Raw genomic sequence first — 24418 nt, 5'->3', positions numbered from 1 at the left:
CAGTTCATTGGTGTGGGTGCTTGAAGGAGCCAGCTAAGCCGTGGGGACGGTCTTGAAGCCCCAAGCAGGCAAGAGGCACTGTCCTCTGTTCACTACTGTGCTCTGACTCAGAAGGGCAGCCTGGCTCTTCGTCTTTCTCCACCTCCCCCAGCACAATGGTCATCACCAGAATGGCTGGGGGGCTGGGTCCCACCTAAGATTTCCCAGGTCTTTCATATTCAGACCAGTTGGACTTATAAGACTGGGATAGGAAGGCGGTGGGAACCCAGGAAAAGGACCAGGAGGAGGGGCTACCCACTTGCTATTTGCTCCCATCCTTCAGGGCTCACTTTACAGGTGTCCTCATCCTGGGAACCTCCTTTGACTTTTGCTGAATTTGGGACGCCACTCCCGAAGCCCTCTGTGCTGGCCCTAACCCCGCACTCCTCACGTTTTTCCTGCAAGCTCTGTGAGGGCAGGGACCTGTCTGTCTCGCTTACTATTGTTTCCCAGTGCCTAGTGCAGGGCTTGGCACATAGTAGGCACCCAATAAATATTTGCTAGGGTTATTTTTGGTGATAGTGCCATTAGAATTGGAAAAAAAAGCCTCAGCCCTCATCAACATCAGCAATCTTATTTTAATGAGAAAGCAGAGGCCCAGGAAAATGAGGACTCTGCCGCAAGTCCTACAAGAAGCTGAGGAAAGGTCAAAGGTAAGACTTCTCCCTCCAAGTCCAACACGTTCCCCCATCATCCTACCCCTCCCTGTCACTGCCAGCCAGCCCAGCTCTCCTGCCAGTCTAGGTTGGGGAAGCACGGCTACAGAAACGTCTGCACCCATCATAAAGAGAGAACCTATGGGAAAGTGTGATGTGAAAGCAACCTTCATCTGTCACTAACGTCCTTCCTCCTGCTGCCAGGCAGAGTGGCAGGTGGGGCTGCTGTTCTGAGATCCCCTTGGGAGAGCTGCAAACAGAGGCAGAGCCCTGGAGCTCCAGAGCCCTTGGTGGCACGCCGTCCCCATAGGAGTGGCCAGGGGCACCCTGTCCCCTCTCTTTGCATTCCCTACTGTTCTAGCCTTTGACACCTGGCATGAGAAATGTATACTGATGTTTCTTCCTTGTCAATTTGAGCTAAAGGCAGGGAGCAAGATGGTGATTTAGCAATTAGCTGGATCATATTTTGATTTGATAAAGCCCATTACCAGCAGCTGGCTAAATTTAACTCACGCAGGATAGGAAGGGAAGGGGTGTCTGTGTGTGGATTAACGTGAGTGAGTGGATGAGAAAAGTCTGGGGTTCCATCCCCCCAACTCATTTCACAGCCCCAGAACCTTCAGATTGCAATTTTAATGAAACTTTCAGTACACAGATCACCATTCTTTCCCTCCCTCGTAGGGGTTCCTGACTCAGTCTTTGGTCAGGAGTGGTCTGGGAAATGTCTGCTTTCCGATGGGGTCTCTGGGTGGGAGATTTCCAGGAACTCGGCCTAAACTGTTCCTAGCAAGGATTCACTCTCAGCTCTGTTTTTGCCCCAGAATGTCAAAGCCGGTTATCCTTTCCAGACTTCTCCCCAGCAAGACAGAGAGGGAAGGAAAATGGCCAGAGGCTGTCCAGGCCGTCGTGCTCCTCCGCCCAGGAGATGTCGTCGGGCGTGGGTCTCCGGAACCAGGGAACAAAAGAAGGCAAAGGCAGGGTCCGGCCTAGAACGAGGCTCAGAAAAAGAGAGGGGATGCCGCCCCCTCGGTGGGAGTGGGCCAGGCGGGAGCCAAGAGGTCAGATTCGGAGGTCGGGTCGGCGGCGGTGCCGCCGTGGATGCGCTGGTGTCGCGCCAGGTGGGTCTTGCGGCTGAAGCTCTTGCCGCACTGAGGGCAGGAGAAGGGGCGGGAACCCGTGTGGACGGCCTGGTGGCGGACCAGGTTGGTTTTGGAGCTGAAGCTGCGGGCGCACACGGCACAGGCGTGGGGCCGACTGCCCGTGTGCACCGCCTGGTGGCGGCCCAGGTGCGACTTGCGGCTGAAGCGGCGGCCGCACTGCGCGCAGGCGAAGGGCCTGGCGCCGCTGTGGGCCCTGGAGTGGGCCACCAGGTTGGGCCGCGAGCCGAAGCGGCGGCCGCACTGCGCGCAGGCGAAGGGCCGTTCGCCCGTGTGCACCCGCCGGTGCCGCGCCAGGTGCTGCCCGTGGGCGAAGGCGCGCCCGCAGTCCGGGCAGAGGAAGGACCGCTGGCTCGCAGGAGCGCCCGGGGGCGCGCAGGCCAAGGGCTCGGTGGCAGCGGCGGGGTCCACGGCGGCGCCCAGTGCGCACTCGTCGCACCCGAAAGGGCGCCCCTCGCCGCGGTGCAGACGCTGGTGCATGGCGAGGTTCTTCTTCCAGCCGAAGCTCAGGCCGCAGTCGGAGCAGGAGAAAGGCTTGGGCCCGGGAGGGGACGGAGTGGGGGACGGGGCAGGGGACGTGGGCGAGAAGGGCGCGTCGGGGGAGGACGGGGCGCGGCCGGCCGCCTCGTGGACCCTCTGGTGCCGCACCAGGTGTTGCTTGTGCGTGAAGCTGCGCGCGCACTGCGTGCACTGGTACGGCCTCTCGCCCGTGTGGATGCGCTGGTGGCGGATCAGGTGCGTCTTCTTGCGAAAGCGCTTCTCGCACTCGGGGCAGGGGAAGGGCCGCTCGCCCGTGTGTGTCTTCTGGTGCGAGCCCAGGTGTATCTTCTGGCTGAAGCGCTTGCCGCACTCTGCGCACGGGTAGGGCCGCTCGCCCGTGTGCGTGCGCAGGTGGCGGGTCAGGTGGGCCTTCTTGCTGAAGCGCTTGCCGCACTCGGAGCACGGGAAGGGCCGCTCGCCGCGGTGGCTGCGCTCGTGGAGCAGCATGTGCGCGCGCTGCGTGAAGCTGCGGCCGCAGTCCGGGCAGGCGCAAGGGCCCTCGCCGCGGTGCAGCCGCTGGTGCAGCCGCAGGGTCAGCTGGTCCCGGAAGCGGCGCTCACACTCCCCGCAGCCATAGGGCTTCTCCGAGGCCGGGACCCACCCCGCCAGCGCGAGCCCACCCAGTGGCCCTGGGGCCCCCGGCTCCAGCTTGTAGGCGGCGGCCAGAGGCCCCAGGTCAGGTGCGGGGAAGGGGCTGGGGAGTAATGACAGACGCTGCGGCCATTCCCCCTCCTCTTCTGCCTGCCGAACCTCCTCCTCCACCTTCACCTTCCGAAGCATCCACTCCTCCCCTGAAAGATCAAAACAAGGCGAGTCTGTTAAGCCCCACGTTTATTTATGCGCCGCTTATTTGCCAATACGACCGCCACTTCCTGGAGCCCTGAAGTCTAGCTTCTGCTCTTTCCACTGGGAAATTCCTGGGAATGACCAAACCCAAAGATCACTGCAAGCCCTCCTCCTGGGCTCTGTGCTGCGGGGACGCTTTCGCCCCGGTTTGCCTGCCTCCCTGCCTCTGGAGTAGCCTCCCCTTACTCTCCCTCAAGCTTCAGTCCTCAGGTTCCTGTCCTGGCTCATGTGTCCACGTGGCCCCCCCAGATCTTTCTGTTCTGGAACCTCAACCTCTCCTCTCCAGTTGAGCAACTCCCCTGCGTGTCCTGCGAATTGGCTACAGCTCAGCAGGCTTACCGCCAAACACCCCACCTTCCCAGATCTACCCCGCTGATGTCAACAGTAGGTCTACAGCCTCCTTCTCCTAGTGGGCTGGATTTGGAACCTTGACTTTCACCTTGGACGTCCCGCTTGCTCTCTAGCTCCTCCCCAGTGGCCACTGAGTACCTTGGCCTTCCTTCCTGTGGTTTCTCAAAGGCTCCCCCTGCTCCTCCTCCCTTCATTGCTGCTTCTAGGGCCAGGTGGGAAGTCCCAGTTTAAGAAGAGGATTGAGTTTACAGGACTTGGGGGACCAACGGATGGTACCACCGCTGGAGAAGCAGGGAGGGCCCTCTTAGGGAGCAGGTTGGAGATGGGTTCCCCTGGAGCTTTGCCCCTCTTGGGCACTGCAATGGCCCAGCCAAGAGGAAGGAGCTCAGGACCCAGACCGGGAGTGTCCCCTTGGGTTCTCCTCTGCCACTAAGCAGCAGTGTGACCATGGTTGAGTCACTTAATCTCTTTGAACTAAGTTTGTTAGCTTGCTTAGGTGTAAAGGTTGGACCAGTTCATGGTTCCTAAATCTGGTGCCGTATCATAATCTCCTGGGCGACTTTCACAAAATGCAACTATGGGAGCCGGGCCCGTGAATCTGTTCTCTTTCTTTCAAGCTCCCAAAGTGATTCTTGTTTGAGAACCTTTGTACCAGCTGATTGGAGGTCCTGTCTGGCTCTAAAAGTCTGTAATAGCCTGAGCCTTGGTTACATTACACATGGAGTATCACAATTAGATTTACTCCTAGTTTCTTTTACCCATCCATCAGTTCCAAACAACTATTTATCATACTGTGATATCGCTTTCATTTTCATTGTGCCCCTCTTCTACTGAAGAACCATCAATAGCTCCCTATCATTTAGAGGATAAAGTAAGTTCTAGCTGCATCTGAGGCTCACGCCAACCTAGTCCAACTCTCTTAATACTCCCAGGCATAAACCCCTCACTTCAGGCAAGCTGGTCTTCTGTAACCCCAGTCACATGTCAACTTCCCTAGTTCGAAGTCTCTTCTCAGCCTAGAATGTTTTCCCATCCTCCACCCTCACCCTCATCCAAGCTGAAGTCTACACCTCTCTCAATATGGAGCACAAATCAACAGAATCTTGGACAAATCCAACGCACGAGGATCTCATATAAACACTTAACTGTTGACACTTTTACACTTCCTTGTGACATGCCTTTATTGTTATTTGTGCTTTTAATTCTTTATTCTAGCTCATATTGGTATCAGATTTCAGTTTCTGGAGGGCAGACATCTTGTGTTCTGTTTCTTTACGCGTCTAATAAAAATGAGGATTGCCTCATGTACTGAGTGCCAACTGCAGATGAAGCACTGTATATACACTCTCACAAACCTTCACAAAAACCCCTGTGCAGAAGTTACTCTTATTTCTCGTGAACAAACTGAGGCTCCTCTAGCCTATCCAAGATCACTCAGCCAAAAAATGTGGAGCAAGGATTCAAACCAGGACTGTGTCACTCTAGAGCCCCTCCCTTCCCGCTCTACCTAACACAGCCTGGACCTAGTGGGCACTAAATAAGCCCTTGTGGAATAAGTGACATCACTCAGGCAGAAGGTGATAAAGCTGGTGGTAGTGGAAGTGATGGGTAGGACTGTGGAGAGAGAACGAACTGTTTGATCGCCTTGCGTATGGGGGAGATGCGTCAAATACAACAGATTTGGAGCGTTTGCGTAGCACCGAGATCAGTAGAGATTTGGGGGAAGGAGCATGTCTGGGGAGAGACAATGAAAAGGTTGATCAACGCCATATGTCTTCCTGGGAATCATAATTCAAGTTGTCAACAGGAATGAACTTTGACTGGGGGAGACAGGCTGGGAAGTTAAGACTCCTGGAGGATGCTGAGGTGAGAGTGTGTTTCTCTTTGGGGGCCGGCCTCTCTGATTCCTGTTGTCTGTGGATGTAGAATTCCCTCTGCGTGCTGAAGCCCTATAGCAGAAAGGTGCCAGGGCCTGATTCATCTTGGGTTGGTAGGGCCCGGGGTGGCTGCCTCCTCAGATAGCAGCTCGGGAGCTGGCAGACCCCTGCTCCCTCCTCCTGGCCCTCTGGTGGGATGGAGAGCTGGGAACACTCACCTGGGCAGGAGCCCATGGGCTCAGCCTTCCGTGGTGCACATGCCCGGCCTCCTCTGCAGGGAGCTTCAGCTTGTTCAGTGTGGGCACCTTCCTCTGGTCTGGGGGCCTCGCGCCCTGGCAGAGAACAGGCTACCTCAAGGACGCCGCAGACATCAGAGATGGACAGAGCTCCCCACTGGCGCTAGGAAGCAGGGGCTTTTGAGACCCCGGTCCCAGCCCCACCGGCAGGATTGCATCCCACATCATACCTGCAGGGGCTGAATTCCCAGCTGCCCCAGGGCAGCCTCAGGCTCCTTCAAGCAGGGCAGCTGCTAAGGCCGTGCAGGTTGCAAGAGCCACAGCTGTGAGGAGTTTCTGGAATATGTGTGTGTAAGATAGTGGAAGCAAGGAAGGGTCCCTGCCCTGAGGCTTACATGAGGCTCCTAGGAGGGGAGATGGGGAACCTCCCAGACACCAGATGGACTCCAGTTCCAAGGAAAATCATTAGAGAAGATCGGGGTGTCAGAAAGCCAGGTCCACGCCTGCCTTAGGCATCTTCTCCCCGTATCTGCTTAGCTGCCTCCCTCACCTCTTTCCAATCTTACTTTCCCAATGAGGCCTACTTTCACCCCACTATTTAATCCTCCAGCCTGCCCCACCCCTACCTGCAGTGGTCTCAGGCTCCCTCACTCTGCTTTACACCCCCAAAGCACACAGCCTCTCCTCTTCTAACACAGGTTATAAGTACACTTATTTCTACATTTGTTGTCTGTTGACCCTCTGCCCTCACTAGGATTAAGCTCCTGGAAGGTAGGGATCTTTGTCTCCTTGGTCACTGAGGTATCCTGAATATCTAGAATAGCATGGGGCACTTAGTAGGTGCTCAATAAATACCTGACGAACAAAGGAAGGAAGACTCCGCCCTGAGCCACCTTCCCTGGCCCCACTTACTTACCTGAGCATTTGCCCAGCACTCTCTCTTCCTGGGGAGGGGACATCTGTTCCTGGGCATTATGGGACTCTTCCCCAGGCTCACTTTGGGGGGCCATCTCCGGCTGTCCCACCGAGAGTCCTGTTACAGGCAAAAGGATGGGTCCAAGTAAAGCACAAAGTACAGAAGAGGTGATCAAAGATTGGGGGGGTCTTCCCCTTCCCAGCCCACCCAATGGGTTTTCCCCATGTGCTCAGGAAGGAAGGGTCTCTAACTAGCATGGACAACGGACAGCCAGGCCCTGCAGTGGCTTGGCCAGGTATCGACCTCAGCCCCCTTGCACTGCGTCAAGGACAGGCGACAGAAGGAAGAGAGAGAAGAGATTTAAATATCCTGGTGTTCTGTGAGTACTAGCACCACCTCCAACATGGACCAGGCCTTCTTCCTGATGAAACCGGAAAGGATGCTGCCCTAAAGAAAGGCTCCCAGGGTCTCTGGGGTATCAGGGTTGCAGCCTCCTGAGCATGCTCTGCTGTCTGAATTAGGGAAGCAGCAGGCGTAGTATGTTCTTGAATCCTACTCCCCCGCCCCCCATCCAAGTCCCTTCAGTTCTGCTGGCTCACCCAGGGACCTGAGGGCCTCGAAGGTCTCCCTCATGGCAACCCAGGATAACTCCTCCTGGGGATCCGGCCACAGACCCTAAGGAGAAAGACAACCTTGTTCAGATTCTTCTCAGACAGCTTCCACCTGGGTCCTGGCTCTGCCCAACCTCTCCCCGTCAGCCATCTCCAGGAGCTCCAGAGGTGATGTCCTCAGGTACAGGTGAGGGAAATGAGGGAACGTGGATTTCAGAAAGCAGAGACCTTTGAAGGTGGACCAAGGCGAAGGCCTTGAAGCCATTTCTGCAAGCTAAGCTCAGGTCAGCTCTGGAAATCAGCCTGCCACCCTCACCTGCAGGTCTCTCAGAACCAGCACCAGCCCTTCAGCGCTCCTCACCCCCCAGGGCCCTTGCCTGGGGGTGTCAGGAATCAACCGATTCTCTGGGGAGAGGGTGGAGGGTGGGAGACCAGAGGGGAGAGCGGGGAACTTTGTCTCCTAGGCCCTCCAGCTGTCATTGCAGGAGCCGGTGAAATAGGAGCCAGCCTAGGGGCGGAGGTGAGGATCGCTACTGGGCAACTGGTGGGGAGGCCCTCGGAGGAGGGTCCTCACCGGAGGCAGGAATAACTCTGGCTTCACCTCCCCAAAACCCTACCTCCCAACCATCGCCCCTCCCCCGCGGGGCTTTCCCAGGCTCGGACACCCGGCCCTCGAGCCGCCTTCGCGGCTCCTCCTCCAGCGGGTCCCCTGCCCCTCCCCCAGCGGACTCCCCTCCCCCCCAGTCTCTCTGGCAGCCTTCCCTAAACCCCTCCCCTCTCCCGCTCCCTCCGCCTTCCGCCCTCTCTCCCCGCGGAAGCCGGCTGGCTCTCCAGCCCCGCCCCCTGCCCCGCCCCTCCGGCTCCTCCCCCTGCCCACAGCCTGCCTGCCAACCCCTCTCGGCCCCCTCGGATCTGTCCTCCGCAGCCACCGCCCCCCTGACCCGCCGCCGGGGCAGCCTCCGCGGCAGAGCTCCCCTCCCCCTCCCCAGGCTCAGGGCCGCCTTTCCCTCCCCTCCCGGTTCTCCCCCGGCTCCTTCCCCCTCCCCGGCCGCACACCCTCTCCCTTCCTTTCCCCCTCCTCTTTTCCTTCCTCCCCAACACCGCCCTCCTCCTCCCGGCTCTCCCCTCCCCTCTCCCTCTCCTCCCCCACTCTGGTTTCCTTTCCTCTCTTCACCTCAGTTCCCTCCCGCCCCCCCCCCCGCTCCCCAGCCCTCCTCCTCCTCTCCCCACACCACCCTCTCCCTCCCTCCCTCCTGCAGCTCTCCTTCCCCTCCGAGGCCCCGTCTCCCTTCCCCCTCTGCCTCCCCAGCAGGCTCTCGCTTCCCTTCCTTCCTGGTCCCCACTCCCCAGAACTGCTCTTCCCCTCCCCCTTCCAGTCCGCCCCCCCCACCCCGCCCCGAGCTCCCGCCTAGTCGCCCGGCCCCCACCAAGCCTCAGGTCTGAGGCTCCCCGCTCACTCCGACTGCCTCACCGGCCCTGCCCTCCCCGCCCCTGCCTCCCAACCCACCTCCGCGTCCCCTCCCCTGCCTCTCCGGGGCTCCGTTCCCCATTTCTGCTCCCCACTGACTTCTCACCCCTCCCAAGTTTTCCTCTCGCGCAGACCCCTCCCACCCCCCTCCCCGCCTCCTTCTGTCCCCCGGAGCCCCTCCGCCTGGAGCTCACTCCAGGTCCCGACCCCCTCCCGGCTCCCGGGCTCACCTGTCAGCGCCCTTCTCGCGCCCCTCCCAAACGCCCGATCCCCGCGCCTCGACTCCCTCCCCGGCCCCTCGGCCCCCTCCCACACTCCCTCCCCCTCTCCTGAGACGCCCCACTCCCTGCCCTCGGGGGCCTCCCACCCCTTCCCACCTGACTCCCACCCGGCCCCCTCTCCCCAGCCCCCGCCCATCCCTCCGGATGCCGGCTCTCCGCTCTCCTGGAAGCCCTGAACCCCCAGCCGGCCCTCCTCCCCGGTCCCACCCCTCCTTTCTCCGGCCCTCGCCGCTCCTCTGCCCTCGCTCCCCCTCCAGCCCCACCCCACCCTTCCTGCGCTCGGGGCGCCCGCACCCCCGGGGCTGTCACCTGCGCCGCACGGGCGGTGGCTGCGAGTGCGGGTGTGGCGGGGAAGCGGCGGAGCGCCCGCCCTGGGCGCCTCCACGGTCTCCCCGCTGCCGCCCGGACCCCGGCGCCCCGGCCTCCTGCCCCCGCGGGCTCGGCTCGCGATGGCGCCCGCCGCCTGCAGTCCGGGTGCGGGCTGCCCGGAGACTGACAGACTGACAGCCCCGAAACTTCGCGGGGAGGGGAGAGGAAAAGACGCGGAGGGAGCGGGAGCGGGGAAGCGGCGCCCGGGAGGGGGAGGGGAGCGAGGAGGCGGGAGGGGGCAGCGGGGCAGCCAGTGGGGGAGGTCGGGGACAGGGTGCCCAGGAGTGGAGAGGGTGCCCAGCGGGTTAGGCGGGCAGGTGAGGCTCTGGAGGAACGACGGCCCGCAGTAGGTGATGGAAAGTGGGAGCTAAGGACGGGGGAGGGGAAGGGGTGGGGGGGAGAGGAGTGCGGGGGGAAGGGGTGGAGGAGGGAGAGGAGGCAGGGAGGAAGGGCACTCGGGCTGCGAGGGAGGGTGCCGGCAGGCGCGGAGGGAGGAGCCAGGGGAAAGGTGGAGCGCGGGGCGTCGGGGGGCGGTGTGGAGTTGGGGGGAAAAGGAGGGGGCCTGTTAAGGGGAAGGGAGCTAGTGTCTGCGCTGCTGTCTTTGAATCGCAAGTGCCGGCCGGCATGTGTCTGCACCGCGCTCCCCGCGGTGGGATCGAGTCCCCGACTGTCGGTCGGTGGGGTCGGTCTGGGAAACTGCGGCCCTGCCCCCGCTCTCCACCCTGATCCCACTCGGATCCAGCCAGACCCGTACCCCCCCCCGCCCCCCACCGATCTTAGACCCACCGCGGGAGCCGGATCCCTTGGGGGCGGTGAGGAGAGCCCGAAGGAGACCAGGCTGGGCCCCAGTGCCTGCTAAGAACGTGACCTTCGAAGTAGAAATTGGGGTGGGGGCTTTGAACCAGGTCACCTGGGAAAAGGCAGGGCTGGCGAGGAGGCGTTGGGGGGTGAGGCCGGAGTCGGATGGGGTGAAGACTCCCCACGGCGGCGGCATCCTGGGGAGCCGCTGCTGACCAGAGGGGAGAGTCCCCTGGGCGTGGTGGGGAGCGGATCCTCCCACCCGGCTGGAAACCTCTGCCAGTCGGGTGTGGAGGGGTGCCCTCAGCCCTCAGACATCCCTGCCCCTGGTTGTGATGTTTCTCTTCAGCTTTGCCACTTGGGCACCCCCACCCCTGAAAGCTCCCCATATCCCGTCCTCCTCCATCTAAAATGTGGGCTGGTTATTCCGGGCCTCCCTCTCTAATCTCTTTCTCCCATCTCCTCTGGGTTCCAGCTTCCTCCCTCCTGCCCTCTTTAGAGAGAAGGATGTGACTTGTATTTCTCCCCAATCCACGTGTGGCTTTTCGGGGAGGGGTGGGCATGACTCGGTGCGAAGAGCAGCCTCCCCTGGCTTCCACACCCCCCCACCTGGAGGGGATACCAGGGCACAGAGAAGCACGGCATGCGGCAGGGGCACATCAGCATTTGTTGATGCTTAGGATGAGGGGGACAGGAACAGGTGGTACCCGGAAGAGCACAGGGTGCCTCGGAATCGGCTGTGGAGGGCTCTTCTACCTTCTGTATGGGCTGCTTCAGCCGCTCAGTGTCTGGCCTGCTCACCAGGCTGCAGGACGGCCCTGGGAGCAGAACACATCACTGTGTGCCAGGATGGGGCACAAGCACCTCCGTCTGTCCTTGTAAGACCTGCAGTGCGAGTGTGTGTTAGGTGCCAGAGGGAGAGTGTCCAGGTGTGCATGTGTGAGAGGCTGGGAACAGCTGGGTGTCCACGGCCTGACCCTGGACCTTTCCGAGGACCCCATCCGAGAGCTTCCTGAGGGATTCACTGCACCTTCTCCTGGCCCAGGACCAAGGGTCGGCCCAGAAGAATGCCTGGCAGGGCTCTGGTTCCCGGCAGCCTCCCCCCGACCCTGCCCACCACAGGTGGGGTGACTGTGTGGGATGCTCGGAGGCACATGAGGTTTAGGGGTTGGAGGGTGACTCGATCTGAGGCCCAGGCCACATTCCAGCCTGGGTGTCCTCGGAGCTGGTAACCGGTAACCAGGATGTAACCAGGATTCCCCTGGGGAGCGAGCTGCTGCCCAACCCTCTTCCAACCGGATGCTCTGCTCGGATTATCCCATCCGGTTGCCTTGCCTGCAGGGCTGGGGGAGCTGGCTGCGGGCCCCTCTGCCTCCTGCCCCCCACGCTTGCTAGCCCAGGCACTCCTCCCTGAGGCTGGCTCTCGTTCCCCTGTCTGGGCTTCCTGGTTCTGGATCCCAGGGACCCTAGGAGAGCAGGGTGGACCCAGCCAGGCACACATGATCACCCTCCGTAAGAAGTCAGACCGCACAGAGGGAAGGGCGCACGTCATCCCTCTGTCCGCAAACAGTCCAATCGCCCTGGAAACCCCATTCCTTCTGCTGACTGACCCTCGTTTCTGGAGTGCTTGGTAGGAGAGGGGGCAGGAGAAGCAGGAAGGGGACAGGGGAGAGGATCGTACACTCAGGATTTGAGGGCTGGAAGGCCGTGGCCCTGTGACTCAACACTATTGTGGGGTCACGGCCCCCCTTGAGAATCTAATAAAAGTTATGGAACTGTCATCAGAAAAACATGCACACACACAATTTCAAAGTATTCGTGGAGCCCCTGTCCCACCTGTGATTCCCTGGGAGGCCCCTGAGGTTTTTACTGGTAAGGAAATCGAGTCCCAGAAAGAGAGTGTGGTTTGCCCCGTCCACGTTCATTGGTGGTAGGGCCTGAGAGTGTGCACTCTCAGAGGCCCAGTATGTCTGGCTGTGACCTGGGACACACGGACCCCCCCATCACTCACACACACTCACACACACACACACACACACACACACACACACACACACACACACACACACACACACACACACACACACACACACACCAGGAAGGGGTTTGTTTCCAGGGAGAACTGGCCTCTGAGGCGACTGTGTGATGTGTAGGCAGGTCCAATCTGGTTCTGGGCAGCTGGTGCTCCAGGGCATGGGGCTGAGATAAAGCCTCCCCAGTGCCACGGGCCTCACGCTCGCTGTCTCAGGCTGCCTTGGACACACTGACCCCAGGCTGCAGTAGCAGCAGTGTGGGGCTGGGGAGGCCAGCCCCGGCCTCTGCTCACCTGCCACAGCATTGGCTCCCCAAAGCCTCACAGCCCCCAAAGGTGACCTGGGGGTCGCCATGCTGCTCCCTGCCCTCCTCTCTGGGACGGCATGGGCACTGGCTAATGGGTAAGCAGCCCACCCTGGGGACCCTCAGACTAAGATCCTTCTCCTCCTGCCCCAGGCCGAGGACCCTCTGGGGCAGCCAGACTCCTTCCCCCCCCTCCTCAGCCTGCCTTACTTAGCCTCCTCCTCAGTTAACTAACTCTCCACTGGGAGTGGGGTCACAGGATAGGGCCTCTCGGACAGATGGGGATGGTGGCCGCAGCTGTCGGTCCCCATCTATGGGTAGGCAGTGGTGTAAGCGGACAGAGACCATCCTGGTGGAGGAGGAAGTAACCACCCGTGAGGAGGACCTGGTGCCCTGCACCAGCCTCCATCATTACCAGCGCTGGGGCTGGCGGCTGGACTTGACCTGGAGTGGCCGTGCGGGGCTCTGTCCCATCTACAAGTGAGTGACGTGGAGCCTGGGCTGGCTGCCGAGCAGGAGAGAGCCGTGGGGTGACATCCTTAGAGTAGGGGAGGACTGAGTGGTGACCTGGAGAAGCGGGCATTGGGGAAGCAGGTCGTGGGTGGGCTCCAGAGGGGCGGGGGGTAGGGGTGGGGGTGGTGGATGAGTGGGCACTTCTGTGGGCAGCGCAGGGAGAGTCATGATGCCTGCTCCCCATACCCTTCAGTCCGCCTTCCCGAGATCATTCTCGCTTTGGAAATTGAGACCAAGAAGGGAAAATTACATGATAAAGCCTCTCAGAGAGTAGGTGACCAGATTGAATGTCCCAGGCCATTCCCAGGGATGGGGCTGAACGCTAACATCTTCTCCCCTCCCCCTACCTGGTGGACCCAGGCCCCCGGAAACCAGGCCTGCTGCATGGAACCGGACGGTGAGGGCTTGCTGCCCAGGCTGGGGGGGGTGGGGCACCCACTGCACCCTGGGTAGGCGCCTGAGATTAGCCCAGATCCGGGGTTTCCTGGAGGTGGCAGGCTGCCTGGGGAGGGAAGTCCGGTTCAGGCTGACCGTCTGGCTCTGCCCCATTCTCTCTTTCTACCCACCACAGCCCTTGCCGAAGCCAGCCTTGAGGGCCACTGCTTTGCCACATGGCTGTGCCAGCCGAGGGCAAGCTCAGCTAACGCTTCTGTGGGAAGCCTGGAGGCGTGCTGTGCCTGGTCTTGGGGACACAGCTGGAAGGATGGCTGCTCCCAGCCCTGCCACAGCTGGTCCAGCCACAAACTCCCAGGTGGGTCCACAGACCCCAGCCTGCGGGAAAGGCATAGCCCCGGCCGTCACCTGCTCCCCCGAGGGGCAGTTAGAATTTTTTTAAAATTAATTAATTAATTAATGTATTTATTTATTTATTTTTGGATGCATTGGGTCTTCGTTGCTGCATGTGGGCTTTTTTTTAGTTGCAGCGAGCAGGGGCTACTTTTCATTGCGGTGCGCAGGCTTCTCATTGCGGTGGCTTCTCTTGTTGCAGAGCACGGGCTGTAGGTGCAGGCTTCTGTAGTTGTGGTACGTGGGCTCAGTAGTTGTGGCTCACGGACCCTAGAGCACAGGCTCAGTAGTTGTGGCGCACGGGCTTAGTTGCTCCGCGGCATGTGGGATCTTCCCGGACCAGGGCTCGAACCCGTGTCCCCTGCATTGGCAGGCGGATTCTTAACCACTGCGCCACCAGGCTGCAGCCCAGGACGTGTGCCATCAGCTGCTGGACGGTCCATGCAGGGAATGCCATGCCCAGGTACGGGTGGGGGTGGAGGTGACACCAGGCACTGGAGGGGTGGGAAGGGGGAGTGCTGGGGAGGAGCCAAACGCGGCACCTGGTCCAGCCACCAAATTGCTTTGGGCCGTCGGTCAGGGCGCCCCCTCTGGGAGGCTCCTATATATTATCTCTTAGGTTCCTTGCAGTGTTCACCTGTTTGGTTATAAACCAGGGCATTTTGGAAGCAAGAGGAGGGAGGCGCTGGTGAGTACTGGAGAAGGCTGGTTGGCTGCGGGGCTGTCCCGTTATGGCAGGTGCTCCCTGCTGAGTACCACGAGGCCTGCCCCTTTGCCTACTGTGCTGCGGCCCCAGCGGGCAGTGGGCGGGAGGAGCGGCTGGAGGCCGCGTGCCCCACCTTGGCCAGCTACGCCCAGGACTGTGCGCGCGGCGCATCCACGTGCGCTGGAGGAAGCCCGGCTTCTGCGGTAGGGCTCCCGCCCGTCCCTCTGTGCGCAGCCTCTGGCCTCCCCACCCTGTGGAACTGGGAACTGACCGAGGGCCCTCACGTGGCTCCTGTTTCCTGAGGGGTCCGCCACCCCCTGAGCGCCCCTCTGGCGGGGCTGCCAAGGCCTGCTGGCTCTTCAGCGGCAGCGGGATCTGGCGGGAGGAGGGGAGCTCCTTGGGCCTCACAACCCACTCCTGTGCCCGCAGAGCGCCTGTGCCTGGGGGGCCGGCTGTGCTCAGACTGCGCCTCGGCCTGCCCGCCCAGCTGCTCGGCAGTGGGCGAGGGGGGCGAGGGGTCCTGCGGGGAAGGGTGCGTGAGCGGCTGCGAGTGCCCGCCCGGCCTCTTCTGGGACGGCGCCCTCTGTGTGCCTGCCGCCCGCTGGCCCTGCTACCACCGACGCCGGCGCCACGACCCCGGTGACACCGTGCGCCGGCTGCGCAGCCCGCGGCGGGTCCGCGGGCCTTGCTGGCCTTTTCGCTGGGGCTGGAGGCTCCCTGGTCCCCTCTGATCCCTCCCTTATGCTGTCTCCTCAACCTGCCTCCCTTCTGGGGCCTCCCTCACAAGAGACCTGTGACCTCTCAAGGCATAAGTGACGGCCCTGCTTAAAAACCTAGCCGGTGACCTCCATCAGCTGACCTCTAGTGCTAACAGGGAGAAGGGGGTGCCGGGGGAGGGAGGGACCAGGGTTTTGGGGGGGTGGGAGGGCGTCTCCAGCTCGGTCCCTCCCCCTCCACCCCCTCCACTCCACCCCCCACCCCCGCCCTCCCCCTCCGCCGTGGGGCCGATCCGGAGCGCGCCCTCCCGTCCCTCGCGCCCACAGCGTTGGCCAGGACGGCCGCTGGCTCTGCGCGCAGGCGCCGTACCCCGCCGAGGGCGCGGTGGGCGGGGACGGGCATTACCTCACCTTCGATGGGCGGAGCTTCTTTTTCCGGGGCCGCGCGGGTCGGCGCTTCAGCCTGGTGCAGGTGTGCAGAGGACCAACTCCGGGAGCGGGGTGTCGTGCCACAGCGGGGGCCCTCGCGGGGGTGCTATGGGGGAGAAGGGACTGTAAGCAAACCACTAAATAAACAAAACACACAGTCGTCCAGGGAAAAGCTGAGAGAGAAACGATTCTGGAGGGAAGATGGCAGCCGCAGACCCTCAAGCCTGCCCTTTGGGTTCTCGCCTCCTCCTTAGGTTCCTGTGAAAGTCCCGCTGTCATCGCCACCCCAGCCCAGGGGCACAAAACAAAACCCAACCTCACGGTCCTTTCTCACACACGGGACAGCTGGGCTTGTCACCCGCTACTTCCTGTAAAACAACCCCAGGGGAAATAAGGGTCCTCCTTCCTCCCAGCCCTCTCCCAATAAAGTTAGGTGACTTCCCAGCTTCAGGCCCAGGCCACCTTCTTACAAACATAGGCACAAACAGGAGCTCGCACATGACATGCTCTCACGTGTGCACATAGATTTAGTGTGTGTGTGTGCACAGGCACACATGGAGGTGAGCATACATTACCCACAGGGAGGAGGGAGAGGAGACATGTTGCCCAAACATGCACACACACACCTCCACGTGCGGGTGCACGCGTGCACGCACACACACACACGTCACACATGCCAGCCCTTGGTGAGGGTTAAGCCCCTTACCTCACAGAGTCTGGCTGGCTGGCAGGCGGTCAGCATACGTGCTGCGTGGAAGCTGCCCCCAGTGTGTGCCGTGGGTGACCAGTAGAACAGGAGCTGCTCTCAGGGTCTGCCCCACCGCCACCATGTCCCTCACCGTCGGCCCCAGGACTTCGTAAAGAGGCAGCTACTGACTGTACTGGAGCACGGGGACTGCAACGCTGGGAGCTGCCTCCACGCCATCTCGGTCTCCCTGGGGGACACCCACGTCCAGCTCAGGGACTCAGGTAGCCGCAGCTCTCAGGGTACCTACCTACCAGGCCTCCTGCTCCCAGCAGCCCTCTGGAGTGTGGCTCGGGCCCCAGGGGCCTCCTGTCATCTTTCTTCTCCCTGTGGACTTGGGCTCTGTCCAGCACCTTCCATCCACACCGCCCTGTGGTTCCTGAGCCCAGCTCTCCCGCCAGCCTCCCTCAACCAAAATCACTGCCTCAACTTCCCCCTCACTCTGCCATCTCTGAAGCAGACATAAAGTCCTGTGGAGATTTTCCAAGGCGTCTTCTGCCCCATCCTGAGGGGAAATACAATTCATATAGTTCTGAGGGATCTGAAAGGCCTCTTGGGGTAACCAAGCCAGGCAGGCCCCTCCCAGCTCTGGACAGCCAGGGCCCAGCTCCTCCTGCACACTGACTCCAAGGGCAAAGGCAAAGTGGGTGCTAAGGGTCATGTGGGGGTTGTAGGTGGGATGCGTGACCTCCCAGGGGTCACTCCAGTTCCCCTTGCTCAGGGTGGGCAGCCCACCATGACACAGGCCCTCCCCCCTCCTACCCCAGGTCCTTCCCCCTCTCACAGCCCCATCCTGCAATGTGCCCTCCCCCCACCGTCATCAGCCCAGCCCAGCCCTTTGGGGGTTGCCCCCTCACAGACCCCCTATTGCAGGAGCAGTACTGGTGGACGGGCAGGATGTGGTCTTGCCCTGGCGCGGCACTGGGGGCCTCAGTGTCTCCCGCGCCTCTCCCACTTTCCTGCTGCTGCGCTGGCCTGGGGCCCGCGTCCTCTGGGGAGCGTCTGACCCTGCAGCCTACATCACCCTGGACCCCCGCCATGCCCTCCAGGTGTGCCGGAGGGCGGGTGAGTGGCTGGACGAAGCCACAGAGGGCCTGGAACCAGCAGGATGACTTCCTGACTCCTGCTGGCGACGTGGAGACCAGCATTGCCGCCTTTGCTAGCAAGTTCCAAGAGGCAGGCGAGGGAAGGTGCCCCTCGGAGGACAGCGCCCCACTCTCCCGCTGCAGCACCCACACTCAGCGTCACATTTTCGCGGGGGCAGCCTGTGCCATCTTGCATGGCCCAGTCTCCCAGGTAGCCAGGTTGGGGGCGCTCCTCCTGTTTGCACCTGTAAAATGGGGTCAGTACCTGCCCTGCCCTCCTCCTGGGCTACTGGGAGGGCCCCGGTGCCGTGCCAGGGCTGCTGAGCCCTGGGAGGTGGCAGTGGGGACCAGAGGAGACAGGGGAATCCGTGGGGGAGGAGCCGACCCCCTTCCTCATCTCCCTCCAAGGAGTGCCACGGGCTGGTGGGCAGGGAGCCGTTCCACCTGCGCTGCTTGGCAGCTGCGTGTGGCTGCACCCCCGGCGGGGACTGCCTGTGCCCCGTGCTCACTGCCTATGCTCGGCGCTGTGCCCAGGAGGGTGCCCTGCTCTCCTGGAGAGACCAGACCCTCTGCCGTGAGTCTGCTCAGCCGGCCAGCCCCATCCCCAGGCTCTTTCCTCCAGCACCTTCTAGGAATGGCTCAGTGGGATCCAACGGCTTTGCAGCAAGGGAGGGTCCCCAGAAGGACCTCTGACCTCAGCAGTTTGCTGGGTTTGCCTTCTTTCAGAGATGTAGGGACTGTCGGGTCCGGAGGGGTGGGCAGAGCAGCAGTGGCAATGCCCCTGACCTGCATGCATCTCTGTGCCCAGCTGTCCTGTGTCCTGGTGGCCAGGAGTACCAGGAGTGTGCCCCAGTGTGCGGTCGGAATTGTGGGGAGACTGAAGGCTGTGGGGAGCTGGGCAGCTGTGTGGCCGGTTGTAATTGCCCCCTGGGGCTGCTTTGGGACCTGAGGGCCAGTGTGTGCCCCCCGGCTCATGCCCCTGCCAGCTTGGGGCCCATCACTATGCCCCTGGCAGTGCTACCATGAAGGACTGCAACCGCTGGTAAGAGCACACACCTGTGGGGGGAGGCAAAACGCTTGGGGGTGAAGAGGTGGAGCTTAGAGAAAAGGGGCCGGGGATGTAGCTCTGTGGGTTCCGGGCCGATGGCATGCACGTCAGAATGACAAAATGCTGATAACTTCCCCTCAGTTGTGGAGTACTTTAGGGCCTATAAAGTACTTTCACGTATATTACCTTATTTAATCTTACTTAATTCTTACAATAACCTAGTAAAGTAGGAAGAGGAAGAATTGTTCCCATTTTGCAGATGAGGAAACTGAGGCTTGGATAGGCTAAATAGCTTGCAGAGTCACATAGCTTGTTAATGATGAAGGACTAGAACCCAGATCTCTGAATTCCAGTTGAGTGTGGCCCAGAGGCTCTTCAAAGGGTTACGAAGTAAAGGCAAGTTACAGACCTACAGAGCCTGTGCCAGATCCAGGCTTTGGTGGGTGAGAGTGCAACTTCAGTGAAATCCTTTTCCTACCTGTGCTGGGAGTAGGTTTGTTCAATATTTCTGCCCCTCCCCAGAGCCCAGAGAATGGCCCCTATTGGAGTAGGGGCAGGAAAGGGTGACAGTGTCTATCCCAGGTATGGCCAGGTGCTGGAAACAGTCCCACTTCCTGTGCTTGTGACAACTGGGGTTGGGGATGAGACGCTCAGGTCTCCAGTGTCAGAGCTGGATTTTCCCTCAACGTTAGGGGCTCCAGACCCCTGGGATCCTGAGGATGTGTCACTATGTGACACTTGATGGGCTGGCTCTCCCCTTCCCCGGGGCCTGCGAGTGTCTGCTGGTGCGAGAGGCCAGCGGCTGTTTCACAGTCTCTGCCCAGGACCTGCCCTGCGGGGCCAGCGGCCTCACCTGCACCAAGGCGCTGACCGTGCGGCTGCAGAGCACCATTGTGCACATGCTGAGAGGTGGCTGCGACATGGAAGGGTGACGTTGCCAGGGAGGGGCACCCCAGGTGGCATCACAGCTCTGCATGGGTAGCCGAGGTCTGGGGTTCCCCGTGTCTCCCCACTGCTAGCCGTCGGTGCAGTGGGGCTGGCGCCTCTTCTCTTGGCTGGGAATCATAATTCTGGAAGGCTCCGTGAAATTAAAGCCCAGAGAGGTCTAATGACTAGCCCCAGGTCACACAGCTAGAGGAGCAAAGGAAAGGTTGGAGGGGAGGCTAGGAGGGCCTCGTGGGGATCTTGGAGCCCCTTTATCCCAAGGCTGAGCCTGAATGTCTCTCTCCCTCCACAGGCCAGGCAGTGACAGTGAATGGGGTGAGTGAAATGCCCCCCAAGGTCTACACGGGCTCTGGGCTGAGCCTGCGCCGTGCAGGCCTCTTCCTGCTTCTCACCACCTGCCTGGGCCTCACGCTGCTCTGGGATGGAGGTCAGCCCCCGCCCCCAGCCATCTCACCCACACCCCGAAGCTCCCCACAAACTCTTCCTCCTTCTCATGTGTGGTCAGAGTCTCCAAATTATGTTTTCATAATTATATTTTTCTTCATTATGAAAGCAATACCTCCTCACCAAAGAAACAGTTTAAAAATACCAAGTTTTAGAGAGAAGAAATAAAAATAAATTTCCTAACATCCCACCACCCAAACCCAAGCAGTTGGCGATTTAGAAATAACCGTTACTGTGAAATCAAAGGAAATCAAAATAACCCCCATTGTGGGAAAAAGTCGCCTGCACTGAGGCCTCTGGGGCTGGTGGGTGTCACAGGCCGTCCTGGAGTCTGGAATCCTGCCCTTTGGAGAACTTCCCTACCCCACCCCACCCCAACCTGGGTTTAATTAGGAAAGTAGGCTCTCACTTCTTGCCCTTAGCCCCCCAAATGTAGGTCTCTTCTATCCCCACCAATCATCACCCCCGAAAGAGGGAGCCAGCGCCCCCTGGTGGGTGGCGGTACTTACCTGGGAAGGTCAAGCAGGCCCACGTAAGAGGCGCCTAGGTCTTCTCGCCGCCCCCTGCCCTAAAGAAGGCCTCCGGCACCCTGTCTCCACAGTCCTTCCCCCTGCTGCCCTCTCCGTCCAGGCACCCGGGTCCTGGTGCAGCTGTCCCCCGAGCTCCGCGGCCGGGTGGCTGGGCTGTGTGGAGACTTCGATGGAGACGCCAGCAATGACCTTCGGAGCCGCCAGGGAGTCCTGCCTGGAGCCCATGGCTGAACTGACCGCCCACTCCTGGTGCCTCAGTCCTCTCTGCCCAGAGCCAGGGGACCTGCCGCCCCCCTGCGCCGTGAGGATGGGCAGGAAAGGGGGAAGGGAGGAGGGGCAGCTGCGGAAACCCGGGGTGGGGGGGTTCGAGAGGCTGGGTGCTGCAGAGGAGTCTGGCTGGTCCACCGGGGTGTGCCCGCAGGTGAACGCCCACCGGGCCGGCTGGGCCCGCGCCCGCTGCGGGGTGATGCTGCAGCCGCTCTTCGCCCGGTGCCACGCGGAGGTGCCCCCAGAGCAGCACTGCGAGTGGTGTGTGCATGTCACCCGCGGGTGAGAGCAGCAGGCCTGGGGACGGGCGGGGCGTGGAGGTGGCGGGCGCTGGGCCCGAGCGCTCCCTCCCTCAGATGTGATTCAGGGGGCGACTGTGAGTGTCTCTGCTCGGCCATCGCCACCTACGCAGACGAGTGTTCCCGGCCCGGGACCCACATGCGCTGGCGCAGCCAGGAGCTCTGCCAGTGAGTGTGCCCCGCCCTCGGTCCCCGATGCCCAAACCCACCACACGTTCAGCTCCTTCAAGGATACTGCTCCTAGCCTGAGAGCCAGCCATTCATTCATTCAAGGGCAAATACGTGTGGAGTGCTTACTGTGCGCTAGACACTTTCCTAGATGAACCAAACATGATGAAATTGCGGCTCTGTGGAGCGTGCACGTTGCAAATAGCCTTGGGAGGGGCTCGGCAAGAGTCTACGCCACGCACCCCCGTGCCCTCCCTGAGTGTCGCCTCAGGCTGGCTCGCCTGCTGCTGTTGCATCCTGGTGCCCTTGCACCTCAGGGACCCAAGCCTCTCTCCTCTCCACCCAGCTCTGCAGCGTGAAGGGGGCCAGGGGTATGAGGCCTGTGGCCCCATGCGTCCCCCCCCACCTGCCATGACCATGGTCCTGGGTGGCACTGCCAGGCCGTTGCCCGTGTGGAGGGCTGCTTCTGTCCTGAGGGGACTCTGCTGCACTGTGTGTAGGGTCAGAGTGGGCAGAGGGGAGGGGCCCACAAGGCCATGGTGACAGGGCTGGCACAGAGGGCTGCTGCGCCCCTTTTGCCAGAGCCCTGCCCTCTGATCTCAGGAGTCTGCCTCGAGCCGGCTCCCTGCCCCTGCAAGTGGCGAGGCAGCTTCTTCCCCCCGCGCACCGTACTGCAGAGAGACTGTGGCAACTGGTGAGTGGGGGGCCTCGGGGGGAGCCCTGTGCCCTGGGCTGGCTGAACCCAGTGCTGCAGCGGGTCCCAGGACACTGTGTCCTCAGCACGTGCCAGGAAAGTCAGTGGCTTTGTGGGGATGACGGTAGCCGCGGTGAGGAGCCGGTGCCTGGCGGTGCGGAGGGAGAGGCCCCATGCCAGGAGAGCGGGCACTGTGTGCCCCACGGGTGGCTTTGTGACTACCAGGATGACTGTGGCAATGGCTCAGACGAGGAGGGTGAGTGTCCCGGGTGGCAGTGGCCGAGTGGCGGGTTAGTTCCTTGAAAGTGTAACGGAAGCATGCGTCCTAGGGCGGCTTCCTAAGCTGCTGCTCTTGTTATCAGCAGCTGCGACTTGTGGGCAGGGCTGTTCTGGTTTCTGGGTTTGGGGGCTTCTCTGGGACCCCTTGTCAGTGTCCTCAGCCTGCCTGCCCTCCCCACACCAGGCTGTGCCACCCCAGGCTGTGCCACCCCAGGCCGTGGGGAGGGGCAGATGTCTTGCAGCTCCGGCCACTGCCTGCCCCTGGCCCTGATCTGTGATGGGCAGGACGACTGTGGAGACGGGACGGATGAGCAGGGCTGCCCGTGCCCCCAGGACCCACTGGCCTGCGCTGACGGGCGCTGCCTGCCCCCCGCCCTGCTCTGCGATGGGCACCCTGACGTTCTGGACGCTGCTGACGAGGAGTCCTGTCAGGGTTAGCGGTCCCTACCCCGGACTCCAGCCCACCAGGCGTCCCCTTCCGAGAGACCCATCTTGTGGGTCCCCACCTGCCTGCCTCCCCTCCTTCACCAATCCAGCTTCCGGCTGAGAAGTGGGCACCTGTGGGTGTGTGAGTGAGCGCACCCCAAACAGTGAGGCAGTGCCCCGGGACCAGCGCCTTTCTCTGGCTACAGGGCAAGTGAACTGCACCCCTGGGGAGGTGTCGTGCGTCGATGGTGCCTGCGTGGGGACCATCCACCTGTGTGACGGAATCTGCAACTGCCCAGATGGAGCCGACGAGGGGCCTGGGCGCTGCCCGCTCCCCTCTCTGCCCACTTCCCCGGCTGGTACCTTGCCTGGCCCCTCTGCTGTCTCCAGGGAGACTGTACCTACTCCCCAGGCGAGCGTCAGCCCCCGTGAGTCTCCTGGAGGGAAGGGGGTGAGAAAGTGGGGTCTGGAGGCCTGGAAGGGAGGGGACAGCGCCTCAGAGGGAGGCCTTGGGGCAGATGCTGGGGGTGGGAAGGAGCAGGGCCCAGACTCAGCCTCCTGGAGACACCGGAATGAAGGAAGTGAAGGGCGTTTGAGGGGGACTGAAAGAGTCCAAACTTTATTCCCAGAAGTTCAAGGCCCCCCTCTAAACCGACTGGCGTCTAACGGGAATTCTTGGAGGCGGCGGGAGAGCTTTTGCAAAACCAGTAGGGCAGCAAAAAGCGGGAGCGGCTGGACTTGGGGAGGGCCGGGCGCAGGTGGGGGGCCGGAAGGGCCTGGAGGGGGAGCGGAGCCGGAGGCGGTGGAAGGGCCCGGCGGCCTGCAGGCCTCCCCGGGCGCCCCGCCGGGGTGGAGCGCGGAAGCCCCCGCGGCGCCCCTGCGGCCCCGTCGACTTCGCGAGCGGCGGCAGCGGCGAGTGCGCCCCGCGGGGCTGGCGCTGCGACGGCGAGGAGGACTGCGCCGACGGCGGCGACGAGAGCGGCTGCGACCAGCCCTGCGCGCCGCACCTCCCGCCCTGCGCCCGCGGCCCGCTCTGTGTGGCCCCCGCGCCGCTGTGCGACGGCTCGGACGGGGACCCCGGCGCCTGCGGTGAGAGCCCGGCTGGCGCGGCCACGCGCCCAGCGGGCGGGGCGCCCTCTCCTCCCGCCCCCACCCGACGGAACTCCGCCCCCTGCGCTTCGCGGGGGCGCTCGCTAGAGAGCGACTTAGGTCTGGGGGCCGCCGAGTCTGAGCGAGTTTTGTCCTCCTTGAATCTTTCCCCGGAAACTCCCTTTGAAAACTTTTGCCCGCCCGCCCAGCCCGGGGGAGAGAAGAAAGGGCTTTTGTCTTTGCCCACATTTGGGCTGGATGCATTAGAGGGTGGGCAGTGAGTGGCTCTGCCGCAGTGGGGGGGGGCAGTTTGGGGGGGCTCCCCCAGCTTCTCCCTACCAGGCCTGGAGGTCCCCTCTGTGTCCCCGCAAGTCAGACCTTCACGGCCTGGCCACCTGGTGGCGGCTGGGCGCTGTCCACAGGCCCCATCTCCTCCCCTGTGGCCTGCCCCTCCTGGACCCCTCACAAAGGTGTCTGAGCCAGGCCGTGTCCCCTGAGGGTTTTGCCTCATACCCCCAGCCCATGCCTTCGGCTCCCCGCCCCCCTCTGCAGGCTCCTGCCCCCCTGCGGCAGCCTCTTCCCCTGTGGTTTGGCTCCCCAGCTGTGCCTGAACCCTGAGCGGCTCTGCGATGGGTTCGCCGACTGTCCCCAGGGCGAGGATGAGCTGGGCTGTGGTAGGCACACTGTTCGCCTGATGGAGGCCAAGGCTGGGGGGCCTGGGAGGTGGCTCTCACTCCCACCTAACTGTTTTGTCTCCCCTTCCCCTC

At 62.0% G+C, this 24418-nt stretch overlaps 2 protein-coding genes across 8 annotated transcripts in view; one reads left to right on the top strand and one right to left on the bottom strand.

Annotated features, from left to right (window-relative positions):
- Nucleotides 1-1294: 1294 nt before the first annotated feature.
- Nucleotides 1295-9686, bottom strand: ZNF467 (zinc finger protein 467). 7 transcript variants are annotated; one of them, XM_057549530.1, is made up of 5 exons: nucleotides 9288-9686; nucleotides 7311-7457; nucleotides 6619-6735; nucleotides 5685-5798; nucleotides 1295-3183 (listed from the first exon to the last, which is right to left on the bottom strand). In XM_057549530.1, the coding sequence occupies exons 3-5, from the start codon at nucleotides 6710-6712 to the stop codon at nucleotides 1694-1696; spliced, it is 1698 nt and encodes a 565-aa protein (XP_057405513.1). In that variant the 5' UTR covers nucleotides 6713-6735; nucleotides 7311-7457; nucleotides 9288-9686; the 3' UTR covers nucleotides 1295-1693. The 7 variants fall into 7 exon arrangements, with proteins under 7 accessions (XP_057405513.1, XP_057405508.1, XP_057405511.1 ...); XM_057549525.1 differs by lacking the exon at nucleotides 7311-7457 and adding an exon at nucleotides 7218-7293; XM_057549528.1 differs by lacking the exons at nucleotides 7311-7457; nucleotides 9288-9686 and adding exons at nucleotides 7218-7293; nucleotides 8928-8950.
- A 2659-nt stretch (nucleotides 9687-12345) lies between these two features.
- Nucleotides 12346-24418, top strand: part of SSPO (SCO-spondin) — a 50197-nt gene continuing 38124 nt past the window's right edge. Inside the window, 28 exon segments of the mRNA XM_057550430.1 lie at nucleotides 12346-12580; nucleotides 12804-12962; nucleotides 13356-13444; nucleotides 13567-13814; nucleotides 14182-14244; nucleotides 14520-14643; nucleotides 14646-14690; nucleotides 14917-15161; nucleotides 15541-15675; nucleotides 16484-16601; nucleotides 17251-17428; nucleotides 17469-17673; nucleotides 17871-18036; nucleotides 18271-18402; nucleotides 18405-18504; nucleotides 19229-19419; nucleotides 19748-19882; nucleotides 20530-20642; nucleotides 20644-20730; nucleotides 20851-20978; nucleotides 21053-21162; nucleotides 21510-21553; nucleotides 21556-21664; nucleotides 21767-21857; nucleotides 21944-22113; nucleotides 22336-22569; nucleotides 22769-22980; nucleotides 23426-23657. Coding sequence (XP_057406413.1) covers nucleotides 12531-12580; nucleotides 12804-12962; nucleotides 13356-13444; nucleotides 13567-13814; nucleotides 14182-14244; nucleotides 14520-14643; nucleotides 14646-14690; nucleotides 14917-15161; nucleotides 15541-15675; nucleotides 16484-16601; nucleotides 17251-17428; nucleotides 17469-17673; nucleotides 17871-18036; nucleotides 18271-18402; nucleotides 18405-18504; nucleotides 19229-19419; nucleotides 19748-19882; nucleotides 20530-20642; nucleotides 20644-20730; nucleotides 20851-20978; nucleotides 21053-21162; nucleotides 21510-21553; nucleotides 21556-21664; nucleotides 21767-21857; nucleotides 21944-22113; nucleotides 22336-22569; nucleotides 22769-22980; nucleotides 23426-23657 — 3913 coding nt within the window. The 5' untranslated portion in view covers nucleotides 12346-12530.

The sequence above is a fragment of the Balaenoptera acutorostrata genome, chromosome 7 (genome assembly GCF_949987535.1).
Source record: "Balaenoptera acutorostrata chromosome 7, mBalAcu1.1, whole genome shotgun sequence".
Taxonomy (NCBI): Eukaryota; Metazoa; Chordata; class Mammalia; order Artiodactyla; family Balaenopteridae; genus Balaenoptera; species Balaenoptera acutorostrata.
Note: the sequence above shows the minus strand (reverse complement) of the source record. Positions and strands in the feature narration are given on the sequence as shown.